Below are 19,604 nucleotides of genomic sequence, written 5' to 3'. Positions count from 1 at the left end.
CAGCAACAGGTCGGACTCCGGAAAGCTCTCCTGTGGGGATTGGAAGAGAGGAGTGGGGTATAACGTGTAAGAGGGAGCAGGATGCCATGAAAATGGGAGAGAGAAAAGAGCTCAGGGGATTCTGTCCGCTCTGTCATCTGGCGCAGCAACAAGGGGGCAGCCCATGCAATTACAGTGGGACATTGAAAAAGGGACCAGAGACATAGTCATGCTCTCAGGGACTGGGGAACTCATTGCCACAGGACGGTGTCCAGGTTAAAACGCATTGAGATTAAATGAGGGACTGAACATTTCCAAACTCCGAGGAATATCCAGAGTTAGAATCACTCAGCTTAACTCACAGTTGTGGGAGGCACATTAAACCTCATGCTTCAGGGTGTTGTGAAACCTCTCGCTACTAGTGGTCAGGAATGATTTTCAGTGGGTGGGAGCAAATCCCCACCTCCTTCTGCAGGTTCTTCTACCTTGTGCTATTTGCTAAGCGGAGAGATGAATCCTGAACAGGAGGGGTTTTGCGTAGACTCCGCTGGGCCATTTCTATACCAGCCCCCGACCCCTTTTCACTGACACACGAACACTCACACGTCGTTCATGGGAAATCTTCCGTGTCCAACCGGGGGCCACGATTTTGCCTCCTCCAACCCAACCTTTCCCTCAACAAACTTCCACTCCCTCCAGCCAGCCCCTTTCTCACACTGCAGGGAGGCAGGTTCAGGATAGACCTTAGGAGACACTTTGCAACCGTCACGCTAGAGAGATGCTGGGAGAAATGGCTGAGGGGGATCGTGGGAAACTCACCCATCGGAGGCTTTAAGAGCAGGTAAGACAAACCCCTCTGGGAGACGGTCTAGATCAGGGCTACTCAACTTGGGAAGCCCCGGGGACCACAACGATACTCACACCACGTGCCGAGGGCCACAACTTAAGTGTGGCACCTTCTAGACTAACAGATGTTTTGAAGCATAAGCTTTCGTGGGCAAAGACCCACTTCGTCAGATGCAGACTAACACGGCTACCCCTCTGATACTTAAGTCAAGCGTGGATGCGTATACATGCAAATATATGCAAATCGCTTCTTGCACACTGCCGGGCATGAATACAAAGTTGAAGGCAGGACTTCGCAACACGCAGGCCGCATTTAAGTCGGTTCTGCTGATATTAATAAAATGCAACATTTACCTGATTTCCAGCCATATGACAGCACTTTGATTGAGAAATGACAGTCCAGGAATTTAGCGACTAAAACTCATAGCAACAGAAGGCCATAATATTGGCTACTCTTTTGGTTTGACTCCCACCCATGTGTTGACTAGCCCTGGTCTCGATAGTAGCTGGCCCTGCCTCGGGGAGCGGGATAGCCCGAGGGCCAGGCCGACCATCTCTGATTCTACTCGCGAGGTGACAGCAGGAAACATCTTAGAACAGCAACACGCTAAGCGGGTCCCAGAGACCATGCCAGGGCCCTGCTCGGGTTTGTCCCTCAAAACGATCAAGCTCCGAACAGGCCACGGCCACAAATCTGTCAGCAGCGGGTGGATTCAACAGGCTTCACCTCACCACTTGCATCCAGGCTGATTTTGTCTGGTTCCACCTGCAGCCACATCACGGCCCATCCCGCCTGCCCCCTGGGAAAGCGTCCATGTCAGCCCAGGGTGAAGTAGCTCGGAGCCTTTGCAGTGACTGTGAAGGGCCCCCAAGAGAATTCCCCTGAGTTCAACACGGCTGCTGGAGGCTGGAGCGGGAAACGGCCCCTTGTCTCCATGACCGGCCTGGGAAACGTGGGCTGAGCATGACACACGTCCCGGCTGCGAGCTCCCAGACTGAGCCCTGGCACCAGGGAGAACTGGTCTCCTCCGGAAATCGATGCTCCTGGGGAAGGGGACGAGGGAGACAGACGCCGGGTATCCCTGCTCCTCCGCATGCGTGGGAAGGGCGCAGAGTGGAGGCAGAATTTGGTCTGAGTGGGGACCCACCGGTGCGCAGGGTCCTTCTCCGGGCTCCGTCAAAGGATCCGGCTAGACAGGGGAGCATTTGAGGCTGCAGATGGAGGGGGCCAGGCTGGGGGAGGGATTCTCAGACGGGAATGCGGGTGGGGAATGTCTGCTCAAAGCCAGATGCCAGAGGGAGAGAGGGGCACAGAAGACGGGGGGTGGGGAGTTTCCTCTGCTGTCCTGCTTCCCGAGCTGTGCCAGGACCTGTTCCCTACATGCCCCACTCCAGCCGGCATTGCCATCCCAGCCTCTCCCCTGCTGTGGGCCCATCACACACCCTGACACCCGGCCTCACCTCAGACAAGGACGCCCGGCACCCGCCTGCCCCCGACATCTTCAGAGGAACGGCCGCCCCTGCGTGAAGATGAACCCCAGCAACCAGGCCCCGGGGGCGGCAGAGTCGGTCTTAATTAGCCCCACAGGGACAGTGACTGAGAAAACATTCATTAGCGCTCAGCTGAGACGCCCCACGGCTGGGAGGCGCGGGGGGTCTCTGAGGTCCATGCGCTCCCTTCATCGTGTCTCCTCCTGGACCATCACAAGCAGCCAGTCGCCAAGTCTGGTAAATCTCTCCCCTGTGCTGGCCAATCCCCACATGCTGGCAACTCACAGACATTCCACTTCCACTCCTCTGAAAGGGGCAGTGTGCCTCAGTTTACCAGTTTTCCCTTAATCACCCCCACACACTCCACGACCCCATCTATCAGAGACCCTATGCAGAGCACTGATGGCTGATAAAGTAAGAACTGAGGGTTTCCCAAGCCCCAAGAGGGAACGGTCGCAGACACAAGGAGGATCCCGGCGCGCCAGGCCGGCCTGCGCAATGGTCACTGCCCGAGCTAAGGACGCCAGGTTCCCTCTTCCCCGGCAGGGCAAACAGCCGGATCCGGGGTCTCGTGGCCCGGCCAGCGCATGCAGTCACTGGCCTGCGACGGGTTCCCAAGGCAGGACCAACCCCAACTCAATCAACCCGGCCAGGGCTTGGACAAGCCGAGACTTAAACACCTCTAGGAATGGAGACTCCACTGCCTCCCTAGGCAACCCATTCCAGTGCTTCACCACCCTCCTAGGGAAAGAGTTTTTCCTAATATCCACCCTGGACCTCTCCCACCACAACTTGAGCCCATTGCTCCTTGTTCTTCCATCCGTCACTACTGAGAACAGCCTTTCTCCATCCTCTTTGGAACCTCCCTTCAGGAAGTTGAAGGCTGGTCTCAAATCCCCCCTCACTCTTCTCTTCTGTAGACTAAACAGACCCAACTCCCTCAGCCTCTCCTCATAGCTCATGCGCTCCAGCCCCCTCATCATTTTGGTCGCCCTCCGCTGGGCCCTCTCCAGTGCGTCCACGTCCTTTCTGTAGTGGGGGCCCAGAACTGGACACAATACTCCCGTTTGGTGTAAGAAGCCTTAGCCTCTTTGAAACCTGTTATGAGGTTTTGTCCCCATTTGTCTCCCCTTCTCTGCTAGGGCAGCATTTCTAACCCCTTCCCGTTTGCTGCTCTGCCCGGACTCTCCAATTCGCTCACAGCTTGTCTAACGCTCTGGTCTCCAGCCCCTCGCTCCAGGCCGGGGGCTCTGCCCAGCGCCCCCACGCGGGACAGGCCGAGACACGGACACACTCAGTCGGGTTCATTAGTCACCCGGAGCCCAGCACGGGAAGCCCTCAGCCCCCCCGAGAGGAAGGAAGGTCCCGTAGGCCATTCTGTCAGCCCAGACGGGAACCATTTCTCGGGGGGGGGGCGGGGGGGGAGACGAAATGTCCACGTTTGTAACGGCCACCGTGGAAAGTCCCTTTTGCAGGGGATGGAAGGAGCCTGGTCAACGGCCATAACTGCCACGTTGGAAGGGCCCATTATTATCGATGGGGAAGGGTCTGTCCTAGTGTCCTAACGGCCACGTTGGAAGGTCCCATTTTCACTGGTGGGGAGGGGTCTGACCAACAGCCCAAACTGACACTTTGGAAGGTTCCATTTTCACTGGTGGGGAGGGGTCTGACCAACAGCCCTAACTGCCTCTTTGGAAGGTCCCATTTTCACTAGTGGGGAGGGGGTCTGACCAACAGCCCAAACTGCCTCTTTGGAAGGTCCCATTTTCACTAGTGGGGAGGGGGTCTGACCAACAGCCCAAACTGACACTTTGGAAGGTCCCATTTTCACTAGTGGGGAGGGGGTCTGACCAACAGCCCAAACTGCCTCTTTGGAAGGTCCCATTTTCACTAGTGGGGAGGGGGTCTGACCAACAGCCCTAACTGCCACTTTGGAAGGTTCCATTTTCACTGGTGGGGAGGGGTCTGACCAACAGCCCTAACTGCCACTTTGGAAAGTCCCATTTTCACTGGTGGGAAACTGAGGCACAACCCCCGGGGCCATGACCACCATCTCAGCAGCCGTGTTGCAGATGGGGCTGCATAAGGACCCCTCGTTAGAGAAGCTGAGGGCCCTGGCTGACCTGGGCAGAGGCAGGTCCCTGCGGGAGGACCACAGGGAGAGATTCCTGGGGGAGAAGGATTCCTGTACCGGGAATGGACCGGACCGGGACAAATTGAATCCTGGGGGGTGAGGAGGCAGCTGGTGATGCCCCAGAGGTACCGCTGCAGGCTGCTGTACCTGTCCCAGGGTGCACCGAGTGGTCCGGCGCTGGCGCACCAGGGAGAGGCTGCTGCAGAACTTGTATTGGCCCGGGGTCCTTGACCCTGTTCACCAGTATTGCAGCTCTTGTGACTTCTGCCAGAGGGTGGGGAAAGCCCAGGAGAAGTATAAAGCGGCTTTGAGGCCCCTGCTCATCTTAGAGGAGCCCTTCCAGAAGGCGGCGATGGATCTAGAGGGCCCCTCAGCCAGGGGACCCACACGGGGAAGAAATACATCCTGCTGGTGGTGGATTTCACTGCTCACTAGCTGGAGGCCGCGGCTCTGCCCTCTATCGAGGCAGACACTGTGGCGGATGCGCTGCTGGCCATTTTCACATCCTTACAGACCAGGGGTCCAACTTCCTGTCGTCCCTGCTCCGCTGTTTGTGGGAGAAGTGCGGGGTCCAGCACACCTGGGCCTCAGCGTATCGCCCCCGGCCCAACAGGCTGGTGGAGAGACTGAATGGGACGCTCAGATGAATGCTGAAACCCTTTATGGACCAGCACCCGCAGGACTGGCACAAGGACTCACCCGCCTGCTGTTTGCAGACAGGGAAGTGCCCCAGGAATTCACAGGGTTCTCCCCATTTGAGTTGCTGTGCCAGAGACGGAGGAGGGGCCCCCTCGACCTGATGAGGGATGAATGGGAGGGGAAGGCCTCTCCGGAGGGTGAGTCGGTGGTGGAGGATGTACTGATATCCCGGGAAAGGCTTGCTGAGCTCATGGGACCGGCTAGGGAAGAACTAAGTCCAGGCCCAGAGGAGGCGGAAAGCCTGGTCCGACTCTCGGCCCGTGCCCGCTCCTGCGCCACCAGGGATCAAGTGATGCTCCTCATCCCGGTGAGGGAGAACAAGCTGCAGGTGTCCTGGGACGTCCCCTCCCAGGTCGTCAGACAGGTCAACCAGGGAAACTGTGCAGTGGAGCTGTCTAACCGGGGCCACCGCCAGCGGGGGCACTGTCAGTATGATGAAGCCGTACGGGGACAGGGGGAGGTTGGTGCTGGCCCTGGGAGGAGAAGGGGGAGGATCCCCTGGTGGGTTTCCTCTCAGAGGCCGAGGCTGGTGCCACGCTGGGGACAATCCCCCTCTCAGACCAGCAGGCAGAGATCCAAGAGGTGCTGCGTTCCCACCAGCAGCTGTTCTAACCTGGCTGTGCACCGGGTGCGGACGGGGGCCCATCCTCCCGTCTGGTGTACCCCATTCGGGGTCACTGGGAAAGGAGCCCAGAACCTGGCTGTTGGAGGTTGGGGACACACTGGCTCTTGGGGGGATCCAGCCTCCTCCAACTCCTGGGCTCCCCCAGTGGTGCTGGCCCCAAAAAGGATGGAACAATCCGGTTCTGCGCGCACTGTCGGAAACTCAACGCCATCACCGTGTCTGGTGCCGGCCCCATGCCCAGGACTGATGAGATTCTAGACACGTTGGGGGTAGGAGGGCCCGGTTCTTCACTACCTGGACCATACCCAAGGGACTGGTAGGTGCCCTTGGACCCCGAAGGGCTCTTTGAGTTCCTGGTCCAGCCCTTTGGCCTCAAGGGGGCCCCGTCCACCTGCCAGCGCCTGGTTGATCAGTTACTGAGGGGATGGAGAACGTCGCTTTGACTTATACTGATGAAACCTGTGTGTAGCCAGACCTGGGAGGACCACGTGAGCCAGGTGAAGAAGGGGCTGGCCTGTCTCCAGGAGGCTGGGCTGACTGTAAGAGCCGGGAAGCGCAGGGCGGGGATGGCGGAGGTGACGTGTCTGGGCCACAAGGCGGGGAGCGGGCGGATGAAGCCAGAGCCGGCTAAGGTGGAAGCTGTCGGGGACTGGCCCATTCCCCAGACTAAGAGGCAGGTCCAGGTTTTCATTGGGATGGCCGGGTACTACCAGAGATTCGTGCCCCATATTAGCACCCTCATGTGGGCCCTTAAACAGCTGCAGCCCAATCTATTTGGGCGGCATTTCACAGGTGCACCGACCACTCCCCCGACCTGGCTGCACCAGACGAAGGGGGCTGGTTCCCACCTGCTACAATGGAGCCTGCTCCTGCAGGACTACGACGCGGAGGCGGTCCGTGTTCAGAGGACCGAGCCGATTCTGGCCAGAGACAGACAATGGGCTGCAGAGAAGGACCCTGGCAACTGCGCCAGCTGGTCCCAGCAAGGAAAGAACACTGGACGGGGAGGGAGGCGCAGAAGAGGGGCCCAGGTGACCCCATTACCTGGAGAGAAGACAATGGCCGGGGGAGAGGCTGTTGCGGGGGATATTGGAGGCTCTGCTGGGAGACTGGGGCTGTTTTCTGGGGGACTGAGAGCAGAGCAGGCAGGACTCAGCTGGCGGCAGGGGAGGCTGGCATGAGGGCTGAGGGCCCAGGCGACTGGCCTGAGGGACCCGTTGCTGGGTCCAAAGCTCAAGAGACCCGCCTGTTTGGTGCTGGCAGAGAGTCACCATGGTCTGGAGAACAGGGGGGCGCTGCTCCTTCAGGGAGAGGAGGCCCCCGGGGTCCAGAGGGGTCAGTGAGCCGTGACACCCCCACATCTGGAACACGGCGCGAAGATCTGGACACCCCGGACAGAGACGACCCGGTGACTGCCCAACCAGAGTGGACCCAAGGCCACAGGGGGGATATGATGAAGCTCTATACCATAATGAAAGGTGCAGAGAAAGTAAAAAAGAAAGTGCTATTTATTCCTCGCCACACAAGATCTAGGGGCCAGCTGTTGAAATGAATAGGCAGCAGGTTTAAAGTAAACACAAGGACGTATTTTTTTCACACAACGCACAGTCAACCTGCAGAACTCCTCGACACAGGATATTACAAAGGCCAGGATTATGACAGGAATGGTGTCACGAGCCTCTGTTTGCACAAAGCTGAGAATGAGCAACGAATGGACGATTCCCTGTTCCCTTTATTGCCTCTGGGATACGTGGCACTGGCCACTGTTGGAAGAGGATCCAGGGCCCACCCAATGTGGCTGCTCTTGGGTTCACATGCTTCACTCCCACTGATGTATGTTTGAGGCCCATTGATACAATATAAATGAATACAACAGGCCATGGGGCTGATCTGGTGTGGCCGTGCCTTGGAAAGCATTCCTGAGCGGTCTCCCCATTCACTGGGACGACATGGGCTTTGTGGTCGTGTGTGTGTGTGTGTGTGTCTGTGTGTGTGTGTGTGTGTGTGTGTCCCAGCTGCATTGCACATATGTTAGTTCCAGCAAGGAGAAAAGAGGTGCAGAAAAGAACCCAGGTGTCCTGATGGAGCTAAAGGAGACGTTTCCCCAGATACACCTTGGGTAGAAAGTCCGTGCCCGGTGCAGCGATGGAGCCGCGGGCTGGACTCATGTGCCCCAAGCCAGGACCTTCCTCCCTGCCCTCCTCAGGGCTGCGGCCATGTCCTTGCTCCTCAGGCAGTAAATGAGGGGGTTCAGGGCAGGCACCACGACGGTGTAGAAGACGGCCACCTTCCAGTCATGCCCCAAGGTGTAGCTGGAGGCCGGGCGGAAGTAGAGCCAGGTCACACTGCCGTACGTGAGCAACACCACGGTCAGGTGGGAGCCGCAGGTGGAGAGGGCCTTGCGCAGGGCTTGGGCAGAGCGCAGGCGGGCCACGGCCACCCCGATGCGGACGTAGGATGCCAGGATGAAGGCGAAAGGGCCCAGCACCACGAGGACACCCTGGGTGGAGATCACCAGCTCGCTGGCGAAGGGCCGGGTGCAGGAGAGGCGCAGCAGGGGCGGCACGTCGCAGAAGAAATGCTGCACGCAGTTGCCGCAGTAACGCAGCTGGGCGGTCATGATGGTGTGCAGCAGGGCGTGCGAGATCAGCACGGCCCAGGAGGCAGCCGCTATCTTGAGGCACAGGGACCGCGTCACCACGGCGGCGTAGCGCAGCGGGTCGCAGACGGCCACGTAGCGGTCGTAGGCCATGGCAGCCAGGAGGTAGCCCTCCATGTTGCCCACAGCCAGGAAGAAGAAGAGCTGGGCCATGCAACTGGCAAAGGGGATGGTCCGATGGTGGGTCTGCGCCTGCACCAGGGCCTGGGGCAGGGTGATGGAGGCGAGGCCCATGTCCACCATGGCCAGCTGGCTGAGGAGGAAATACATGGGACTGGCGAGCTGGGGGTCGGCCCATATCAACACCAGCAGCATGGAGTTGCCAGCTAAGTTCACCAGATAGATGGCCAGCAACCCCCCAAAGATCAGTGGCTGCAGGTCCTGGCGTTCGGACAGGCCCAGGAGCACGAACTCGGAGACGGACGTCCAGTTGGCCTCAGCCATGGTGAGGGGCGGCGGCAGCACCTGAGCAGGGAGGAGAAGGGCTCCACCAGGGACACAAGGCGCAGAGGAAACACGCCGGCCCCTTTTGAAAAACGGCTCAACAGTTTACTCTGAATTTAAAGCCGTCCCACATTCGAGACTCCCCCCGACCCTGGCTAAGCCCAGCTGACCCTCACTGGTCAAAATTTCTACCTTATGTCTTGTCAGAATATGCCCAGCTGCACCCGCCCGCACCAAATGTGAGGCTGGTTCTGCCTTTCTCAGGACTGGCCGTGCCCGGCGTTTGTAGCCACGTCTCCTGCGCCAGGTTTTCTGACCTTCCTCACGCCTCTCGCTCCCCTCTGGACTCTCTCCGGCGTGACCCCACCTTTCCCGCTGGGGCTCCGGCGGAGACCTCCCCAGTGTCTCCCCTTCCCGTGTCCGACCCACAGCGCTGTTGTACGCCCCGCCCAGAGCAGTGGCGCTGACACAGCCGTGTCGCTGTCGGGAGTGGCCGGGGGTTCTCTGTGGGGCACTGCGCCAAGGCACTGCAAGGGCGGGACACAGCCCCTGACAGTCACAGAGCGGCGGGCACGGTGCATCTCCAAGCCGGCGCCACAACTGCCCGGTGCATCCAGGAACCTACCTGAGAGGGGCCCCGGTGCTCAGTTCATCAGAGAGCCAGGGGACCTGGTACCGGTCTGGAAACACAGTCAGAGCCCTTCGCCCGCATCTGGATCCTACCTGCCACCCGGGCGACCCTTCCTCAGTGCCACACGGGAAAAACAGGGGCTCAGAGCCAGGGACAGTGCAGGGAAAACTCTCCCCTGAAGAAAGAAGTGGAGATTAGAACTGTTTAAAGCCTATGATGGAGCATGGCCCCATGTCAACGGGACAGAGAAAAGAGCTCGGGGGATTCTGTCCTCCCTGACGCTTGGTGCAGCAACAAGGGAATGACAGCGGGACATTGAAATCCAGACTCACGCACTCAGGCACTGTGGAACTCATTGCTGTAGGATGGCATCTAGGCTCACACTTAGGAAGATTCAAAGCGGGACTGGGCATTTCCCTAGGTGAAAGGAACATCCAGAGTTAGATTTGCCCAGCCCAATAAACACTGCGGACGGGATATTAAGCCTCCCGCTGCAGGGCTGTATGAAATCTGTCACCGTGAGCAGTGAGAAGGGAATATTGCCGTAAGCAGATCCACCCTGTCCCTGCAGGTTCTTATACCTGCCTCCCCAGCATGTGGCACTGATGTGGGCTGGGGATGGATTCTGAATGAAAGGGGGGCTGTTCTGGCCCAGTCTGGCCATTTCTGCACCCGACCTGCCGCCCCCTTCCACTCACACAAGCACGGCCGTTGGGGGGAAATCTTTCATGGCCACTGAAGGGCTCCGGTTTTTGAGGTTGCAAAACTTTCCCCTCCCAAAATGACCACCCAGAGAAGTCAGACATTTCCCACCAGATGTGAAAGCAGGACGGAGGAAGCATCTTAACACACACACACGCGAGAAAGCATCACAGAGATCGCTCCGGGGCCCCGGTCGGGGTCTGTGTTTCAAGTGTATCGCGTGCATCACAGACCAGGATGCCAAATCTGTCAGCAGGGGGTAGCTTCCAAAGGCTGGGTGGGTTTGGAGTTGGGTTTCTCTCACAATCAGAATTTGCCTTCATGACCCCTTTGAGCTCCCCCATGACTCTTAGAGATATTAGTATAGAGAGGACACTTATTAGGTTTGCAGTGATTGCTGCGAGGGGTTGCAACTGCTTTGGGGGATCGGGTCAGAATTCCAAACGATCTGGACAAACTGGAGAAATGGTCTGAAGTAAACAGGATGAAGTTTAATAAAGACAAATGCAAAGTGCTCCACTTAGGAAGGAACAATCCGTGTCACACACACAGAACGGGAAGCGACTGTCTAGGAAGGAGTCCTGCGGAAAGGGAGCTAGGGCTCAGAGTGGACCACACGCCAAATATGATTCAACAGTGTCACGCTGTTGTAAAAAAAGCAAACCTGATTCTGGGAGGCATGGACAGGAGAGCTGTGAGCAAGACACGAGAAGCCATTCTTCCGCTCTACTCTGCGCTGGTTAGCCCTCCGTTGGAGTTTTGTGTCCAGTTCTGGGCACCGCATTTCAAGAAAGATGTGGAGAAGTTGGAGACGGTCCAGAGAAGAGCAACAAGACTGATGGATGGTCCAGAGAACATGAGCTAGGAGGGAAGACTGAAAGAACTGGGCTTGTGTAGTTTGGAAAGGAGAAGACTGAGAGGGGACATGAGAGCGGTTTTCAGGTATAGAAAAGGGTGTCACAAGGAGGAGGGAGAAAAAGTGTTCTCTTTGGCCTCTGAGGATAGGACACAAGCAATGGGCTTAGACTGCAGCAAGGGAAGTTGAGGTTGGACATGAGGAAAAACTTCCTACCTGTCAGGATGGTTAAACACTGGAATAAATTGCTGAGGGAGGCTGTGGAATCTCCATCTCTGGAGATATTTAAGAGCAGGTTGGTCAGACAGATGTCAGAGATGGTTTAGAGCCGGTACTGGGTCCTGCCGGGAGGGGAGGGGTCTGAACTTGATGATCTCTTGAGGTTCCTTCCAGTTCTAGTGTTCTAGGGTTCTGCTTGGTTGTGTTCTTGCCCGGCACATTCTAACATCTTCTCTAAGTCCTTTCTCAGAGATTCCTAGACTCCAGCCCTGTGGGTCTCAGCTAGGGGTAGGAATCTCCCTGGGAGTACGCAGAGGTCATTCCGGGGTTATAGAACCTCATTGAAATATCGGTCTGGGGTTACAAAAGGCTCCCGAGCCACAATAAGGCAGAACTTTTGCGATGAATGCGAAGGTCTCCAGAGAGAATTCCCCTGAGTTCAACAGGGTAGAGCGGGAAGCGGCCCCTCTCTCCAGGACAGGTGGATGACAAGGATCCATTTGTCACTGGTCGGTTCCTGGGGGCCAGGCACGAAGCTCGTCCCCCTCCCAGCTCACGGTCGGAGCCCTCGCGCTCCCAGTGAGGCTGCCGCGGAGGACAGAGCTCCAGGCGTGTGAGGAGCCCCCATCCCCGTGCATGGGAGGGACGCAGAGCGGAGCCTGCACCATTCAGCCCGCGGGGCGAGCACCAGCACAGCCCCCGGCTAAACAGGCAGCCGCTGAGACTGGAGCGGGACGGGCGGGGCGGGGGAGCGGCTGCCCGAGGTGGGGCTGGGGGGAAAGTCTCTCTGGTCAGTCAGATACAGGGGACAAGGACAGACGACTGCAGAGAACATGGGGTTTTATTTTCCCTGCTAACCTGCTCCCCCAATTCCCAGGTCCCATCCCGCGTATTCGCCCCACCCGGCCTGCATCGCTGTCCCAGCCTCTCCCTCATGGTCCCTCCGACACACACACACACGCCCAGCCTCACCTCGGACAGGGCAGCGCGGCGTCGACTTCCCCGCGCCTGCCGAGGAAGGGCCGGCCCGCCGTGAAGATAAACCCCCGAATCCAGGCCCCGAGGCAGCAGAACCGGCCTTAACGAGCTCCCGGGAGACTGCGATGAGAGAACATTCATTAGTGCTCCACTCGGCCGCCCTACAGCTGGGGGTCTCCAAGGTCCATGGACGGCGTCATCTTGGGATGTCTCCCCACAGACCGTCTGGCAACCAGCCGCCGAGTCCCGTCTCCGAGGGCAGCCGAGTTCGACTGTGTCTCGGTAAACACCAAGGAGTTCCTGCAGGCCACTGTTCCCGGACACTCATCGAAATTCCTGCCCCCCCCCCGAAAACCCCAGCGTGGCCCCACTTACCAGCTTCCCTTAATTCCCCCTAGCTCTGGACGCCCCCGTGGGCCCTGCTCATGAGACCAAAGAGGCCTCGTGTAAGCCAGAAGCGCGCCAGCCTCGTCTTGCCCAGAGTTACTGCCCGGGCCAGCGAAGTCGGTTCCCCTCTTCTGCCAACGATCCAAAGGCTGAATTTGGGTTCCTGGGGAGCTGAGTGGGAGTGAGAATCAGGATCCAAACGTCCTGAGAGCCCTCGGCAAGGGGGTTTCCTCAGGGGATGGAGCCTTTCCCGACCCTCCATGATGCCGACCACAAACTTTTGCCAGTTCTCATAGCCAGGATGAGGGCCGGCCAGTTATCTCTCTTGTCCCAGCCGTGCCGACTCTGTGGGCGCCCAGTCGCTCTGTGGCCCTCGCTGCCAGGGGCGCTGTGGGGCTCAGGACCGGAACCCGGCTCGGAACAGAACAAGAGACGTTCCAGGGGGATAAGTCCAGCGCTGGCTCGGAGCCGGGACAGGCAGGGAGGCGGGTCGATATTGATCCATCACTCTCTGGCTGTCACTTGTACGTGCGTCTCACGGTGCTTACGCCTCTCAGCAGGGTCTGAGCTTCCTGCCATGGTCGGGACCGGCTTTGGGACGGTGTCTTGGAGGAATCCCTTCCATGGCCCTGCCCGGTGCCCCTCTCTTCCTTTTGGGCCTCCCCTCCTCACCAGCTTGTGCCCCTGTGTCCTCAGACTTGTGGGCCCTTGGACTAGCTCCTCCTCAGACAGCATCGCCCCAGGCACCAGTGGAGCAGGCCTTGTGTGTCTAGCCCAGGGAACCCTTCATCACACCCTTTCATGTCTCCCACCCTCCAACACTCGCTTGGTGGCTCCACACTGGGCCAGACGTGGTGTAGCCAGTTGGTCAGGTCTGCGAGGAACGGGTCTGTCTGGGGGGGCAGGTGGTTTTGACTCAACCTGGCCTTTCAGCCAAGGCGCCGTTGGCTTAGGGAGCAGGGGGAAGCTAGGGCACTGGGCACGGGAGTAGAGGGGAGCAGAGGCAGAGACAGGAAGGCAGCCTGGTCCTGCGCTGGGATACACCCCTGCTCCCTCTTCCATCCATCCCCATGACCGGTAATGGCTCCCTGTCACTCTGAGCCTCGTTAGCAGCTGGGAGCACTGGGAGCAGGCCGGGGGGAGGAGGGGCTGGGGGACTGCAGTGGAGTTTGGGGTAACAGGGGTTTGTCCCACGCTAGGGGAAGCCGTTTGCTGATTCACCTCCCCGCCCAGTGCCAACGCAGAGCCCTGTGAAGCGCCCGGCGTCGTCATGACCTTCCAAGCTCCCCTGCAGAGACTGGGTGGGGGAGTGCAGTGCGGGAGGGGCCTGTGGGCACCGCTGGGAGTGTCAGACCGGGGCTAACTGCTTAGAACTGGGGCTCCTTCCCGCCCCGGACCAGAGTCCTCTGCTTTAAGGCCCAGCCAGCCATGAAGCGCCCTTCTGCTTACGCCAACACATCACACACGCCACCCCATAGATACTCCAGCTCCCCCCAGGCCAGCTCCCGCCCCTCCTTACACAGACGAGCGGCTGTGGAAAGCAAGCTCAGCAAATCCAAATTGGTTCCTCTCCTCCCACCGAGCCGGCCTCTGTCCCAGATCCACAGACACCCAGAGGAGGACCCTGCGCCGGCCCCTCACACCCTGCAATCTCTAGGCTTCGAAATGAGAAGCAAGAAAGGGGGAGAGCAAAGTGGGAAAGGCACCGGGTGCAGATACCTGTTGCGCAGGACTGGGGGCAGGCTGGGGCAGAGATGGACTGAACGGCTGTGTCCCAACTGGGCTCGGGGATACAGCCCCCATGAGGCTGGGCCGTCGGGTCTTTCAACCTGCGGTTCCGAGCATTTATAAATGACCTGGAGAAAGGGGTAAACAGTGAGGTGGCCTGATTTGCAGATGACACCAAACGGCTCAAGATAGTTCCAACCAAAACACACTGTGAAGAGCATCAAAAACATCTCACCAAACTAAGTGACTGGGCAACACAAAGGCCAATTAAATTTAATGCTGATAAATGTAAAGTAATGCACACGGGAAAACGTAATCCCAACTAGACACACATTATGATGGGGACTAATTTAGCTACAACTACTCTAGAGAGAAGATCTTGGAGTCCTTGTGGAGAATTCTCTGAAAACATCCACTCAGTGCACAGTGGCAGTCGAGAAAGCAAACAGAATGGTAGGAATCGTTAATAAAAGAATAGAGATGAAGACAGAAAATAGCGTATGGCCTCTAAATAAATCCATGGGACGCCCACTTCTTGACTGCTGCGTATAGATGTGGTCGCCACATCTCAAAAAAGACATATTGCCATTGGAAAAGCTTCAGCAAAGGGCAATAAAAACGATGAGGGGTTTGGAACGGGTCCCGTAAGAAGAGAGATTAAAAAGACTGGGGCTTTTCAGCTTAGAAAAGAGGGGACTAAGGGGGATAGGACAGAGGTCTATAAAATCATGACTGGTGTGGGAAAAGTGAACAAGGAAAAGTTATTTACTTGTTCTCATAACATAAGAACTAGGGGGTCACCAAATGAAATGTATAAGCAGCAGGTACAAACCAAACCAAAGGAAGTTTTTCTTTACTCAGTGTACAGTCAACCTGTGGAACTCCTTGCCACAGGTGAAGGTTAGGACTCTAAGGGTACTTCTAGACTACAGGCTTTTGTTGACAGAAGTTTTGTCAACAGATAGGGTACGTCTAAACTACATGGCTCCGTCGACAGAGCCATGTAGATTTGTTGTTTTGGCAAAGTCAAATGAAGCCGCGATTTAAATGATCGCGGCTTCATTTAAATGTACATGGCTGCCGCGCTGAGCCGACAAACAGCTGATCAGCTGTTTGTCCACTCGGCCCACTAGTCTGGACGCTCCCCTGCCGACATCAAAGCCCTTTGTCGGCAGCCCCGGTAAACCTCATCCCATGAGGAATAACAGGGCTGCCGACAAAGGGCTTTGATGTCGGCAGGGGAGCGTCCAGACTAGTGCGCTGAGCAGACAAACAGCTGATCAGCTGTTTGTCGGCTCAGCGCGGCAGCCATGTAAATGTAAATGAAGCCGCGATCATTTAAATCGCGGCTTCATTTGACTTTGCCTATGTGTCTAATCTACATGCCTCTGACGACAGAGGCATGTAGTCTAGACACAGCCATACTGTTGACAAAGCTTCTGTTGACAAAGGGCGTCTAGACTACATCCAGTTTTGTCGACAAAGCAAGCCGCTTTGTTGATATGACAGTGTAGATGCAAAGGACAGTGTAGATGCGATAACGCCTTCTGTTGACAGAACTCTGTCGACAAAAGGCGTTATTCCTCGTAGAATGAGGTTTACAGCCATCAACAACACTGCTGAGTTCTGTCGACGTTATGTCGATAGAACTCAGCGGCAGTGTAGACGCAAGTATAGCTTTGTCGACAAAAGTGGACTTTTGTCGACAAAACCCTGTAGTCTAGACACCCTAACTGGGTTCAAAAAAAAGCTAGATAGATTCATGGAAGTTTGGTCCATCAATGGCTATTAGCCAGGAATGGTGTTCCTGGCCTCTACATAAGAACATAAGAACGACCGTACTGGGTCAGACCAAAGGTCCATCTAGCCCAGTGTCCTGTCTGCCGACAGTGGCCAGCACCAGGTGCCCCAGAGAGGGTGGACCGAAAACAATGATCAAGCGATTTGTCTCCTGACATCCTTCTCCAGCCTCTGACAAACAGAGGCCAGGGACACCATTTTATCCCCTGGCTAATAGCCTTTTATGGACCTAACCTCCATGAAATTATCTAACTTCACAGCCTCCTGTGGCAAGGAGTTCCACTGGTTGACTACACGCTGTGTGAAGAAGAACTTTCTTTTATTAGTTTTAAACCTGCTACCCATTAATTTCATTTGGTGTCCTCTGTTTGTCTGGAGGTGGGTGACAGGAGAGGGATCACATGAGGGTTCCCTGTTCTGTTCCCTCCCTCTGGGGCACCTGGCGTTGGCCACTGTGGGCAGACAGGGCACTGAGCTGGAGGGACCGTTGGTCTGACCCCGTGTGGCTGCTCTCCTGTCTGATGTTCTTATGACCCTCTGAGGTGCTTGGCCGGACGGAAGGCAAAGTGGAGGCACCGCTGGGCTCTCTTTGCGACCTTGCCCACGTGGCGGGAGTCCCACTGCTCTCCGCATCGGAAAGTGCATCCCACGGGGGCGTTTGTCCTACGAGCAAGTCACCTGTCTGGGCAGGCGTCCGTCCCCTGAGGGAGCAGCCGCCCCCCGCAGCCTGGTCTGAGCCTTCACAGAAAAGCGCCTCAGACGTGGGCTGGCTCCACCCGGCCCACGGCCAGCCACGTGCGGCTCTTCACTCCACTAACCATCTGGTCCCAATGGGCTGCCCAAACCCTGCCGCTGCCTCCCGCCAGGCGACGTCTGAGATACGCGTTGAGAGCCAGCGCCCCTGGGCTACACCGGCCTGTGGTCAGGCCCAGCTGGTGGCTCCTACGTTCCCACCATTGACTCTTCACGCCCATTGGTACGATGTAAAACACTACACCCGGTCCGGGGCTGATCCCATGTGGCCAGGCCCTTGAAAACATGCCTTCCTTTCTACGGCAAGAGAAGCGCTGCCTCTGTGTGTGTGTGTGTGTGTGTGTGTGTGTGTGTGTGTGTGTGTATGCGCGCGCGCAGTTGTGGGTGCCCCTGCTACTCTGCATATGTGTTAGTTCCACCACTCTCATGTCTGAGGAGAAAAGAGCCCAGGTGTCCTGGAGGACCTTAGTGGGAAGGTTTCCCAGACACATCTTGGGTGGACAGTCCAGGCCCAGTGCAGCGATGGAGCCCCGGGTTGGTTTTATTTGCCCCGAGCCAGGACCTTCCTCCTCACCCTCCTCAGGGCCGCGGCCACGTCCTTGTTCCTCAGGCTGTAGATGAGGGGGTTCAGGGCGGGTGCCACAGTGGTGTAGAAGATGGCCGCCACCTGGTCACGCTCCGGAGCGTTTCTGGACTCTGGGTTTCGGTAGGATAAGATCACGGTGCCGTAGGTAAGCGTCACCACGGCCAGGTGGGAGCCGCAGGTGGAGAGGGCCTTGCGCAGGGCTTGGGCAGAGCGCAGGCGGGCCACGGCCACCCCGATGCGGGCGTAGGAGGCCAGGATGAAGGCAAAAGGGGCCAGCACCACGAAGACGCCTTCGGTGCCGAGCACCAGCTCGTGGACATAGGGCCGGGTACAGGAGAGGTGCAGCAGGATTTGCAGGTTACAGAAGAAATGCTGCGGGCGGTTTCTGCAGTAACGCAGCTGGGCAGCCATGATGGTGTTCAGCAGGGCGTGTGAGATCACCACGACCCAGGAGGCAGCCACCATCTTGAGGCACAGGGACCGCGTCAACACAGCAGCATAGCGCAACGGGTCGCAGACGGCCACGTAGCGGTCGTAGGCCATGGCAGCCAGCAGGTAGCCCTCCATGTTGCCCACCGCCATGAAGAGGAAGAGCTGGGCCATGCAGCTGGCGAAGGGGACAGTTCGATGGAGGGTCAGGGAGTGCACCAGGGCCTGGGGCAGGGTGATGGAGGTGAAGCTCACGTCCACCACGGCCAGCTGGCTGATGAGGAAATACATGGGGCTGTGGAGCTGGGGGTCAGCCCATACCGCCAGCAGCAGCACGGAGTTGCCGACTAGGTTCACCAGATAGATGGCCAGCAACCCCGCGAAGATCAGCGGCTGCAGGTCCTGGCGTTCGGACAGGCCCAGGAGCACGAACTCGGAGACGGACGTCCAGTTGGCCTCACCCATGGTGAGGGGCCGCGGCAGCACCTGAGCGGGGAGGAGAAAGGTGTCAGCAGCGACGTAACACACTGATGAATTACACCGGCCCTCTCCATAGAATCATAGAACCATAGAGCTGGAAGAGACCTCAGGAGTCATCAAGTCCAGCCCCCTGCCCAAGGCAGGACCAATCCCAACTAAATCAACCCGGCCAGGGCTTTGTCAAGCCGAGACTTAAATACCTCTAGGGATGGAGATTTCACCACTCCCCTAGGGAACCCATCCCAGCGCTTCCCTCTGAGTGAAAGAGATTTTCCTAATATCCTACGTAGACCTCCCCCAACGTAACTTGAGCCCATTGCTCCTTGTTCTTCCATCCGTCACTACTGAGAACAGCCTCTCTCCAGCCTCTTTGGAACCTCCCTTCAGGAAGCTGAAGGCTGCTCTCAAATCCCCCCTCACTCTTCTCTTCTGCAGACTAAACAAACCCAACTCCCTCAGCCTCTCCTCATAGCTCATGTGCTCCAGCCCCCTCATCAGTTTGGTTGCCCTCCGCTGGACCCTCTCCAATGCGCCCACGTCCTTTCTGTAGTGGGGGGCCCAGAACTGGACACAATACTCCAGATGTGGCCTCACCAGAGCCGCATAAAGGGGAATAATCACGTCTCTGGATCTGCTGGCAACGCTCCTCCTAATGCACCGCAATACGCCGTTAGCCTTCTTGGCTACCAGGGCGCCCTATTGACATCTCCAGCTTCTCATCTGCTGGAATCCCCAGGGCCTTTTCTGCAGAACTGCTACTGAGCCAGTCGGTCCCCAGCCTGTAACAATACTTGGGATTCTTCCGTCCCAAGGACAGGACTCTGCACTTGTCCTTGTTGAACCTCATCCGATTTCTTTCAGCCCAATTCTCTAATCTGTCCAGGTCGCTCTGGACCCTCTCCCTGCCCCCCAGCGTATCCACCTCTCCCCCTAGCTTAGTGTCATCTGCAAACTTGCTGAGGGTGCAATCCATCCCCTCCTCCATTCATAAAGATGTTGAACAAAACCGGTCCAAGAGCAGCTCCTTGGGGCACTCCCCTAGAAACCGACCGCCATCCTGACATCGAGCCGTTGATCACTCCCCGTTGGGCCTGACACCCTAGCCAGCTTTCTATCCATCTTACCGTCCATTTATCCAATCCATATTTCCGTAACTTGCTGGCAAGAATATTGTGGGT

General features: G+C 57.5%; 2 protein-coding genes across 2 annotated transcripts; both read right to left on the bottom strand.

Moving 5' to 3' along the window:
• Positions 1-7,938: 7,938 nt before the first annotated feature.
• Positions 7,939-9,068, bottom strand: LOC102460304 (olfactory receptor 1L1-like). The gene has a single exon (XM_006113028.2). The coding sequence runs from the start codon at positions 8,875-8,877 to the stop codon at positions 7,939-7,941; it is 939 nt and encodes a 312-aa protein (XP_006113090.2). The 5' UTR covers positions 8,878-9,068.
• Positions 9,069-17,472: 8,404 nt separating this feature from the next.
• On the bottom strand, positions 17,473-18,411 carry LOC142823703 (olfactory receptor 1f45-like). Its single transcript, XM_075914887.1, has one exon. The coding sequence runs from the start codon at positions 18,409-18,411 to the stop codon at positions 17,473-17,475; it is 939 nt and encodes a 312-aa protein (XP_075771002.1).
• Between the last annotated feature and the right edge of the window lie 1,193 nt (positions 18,412-19,604).

This window comes from Pelodiscus sinensis, unplaced genomic scaffold (genome assembly GCF_049634645.1).
Source record: "Pelodiscus sinensis isolate JC-2024 unplaced genomic scaffold, ASM4963464v1 ctg59, whole genome shotgun sequence".
NCBI classification, from domain to species: domain Eukaryota; kingdom Metazoa; phylum Chordata; order Testudines; family Trionychidae; genus Pelodiscus; species Pelodiscus sinensis.
Note: the sequence above shows the minus strand (reverse complement) of the source record. Positions and strands in the feature narration are given on the sequence as shown.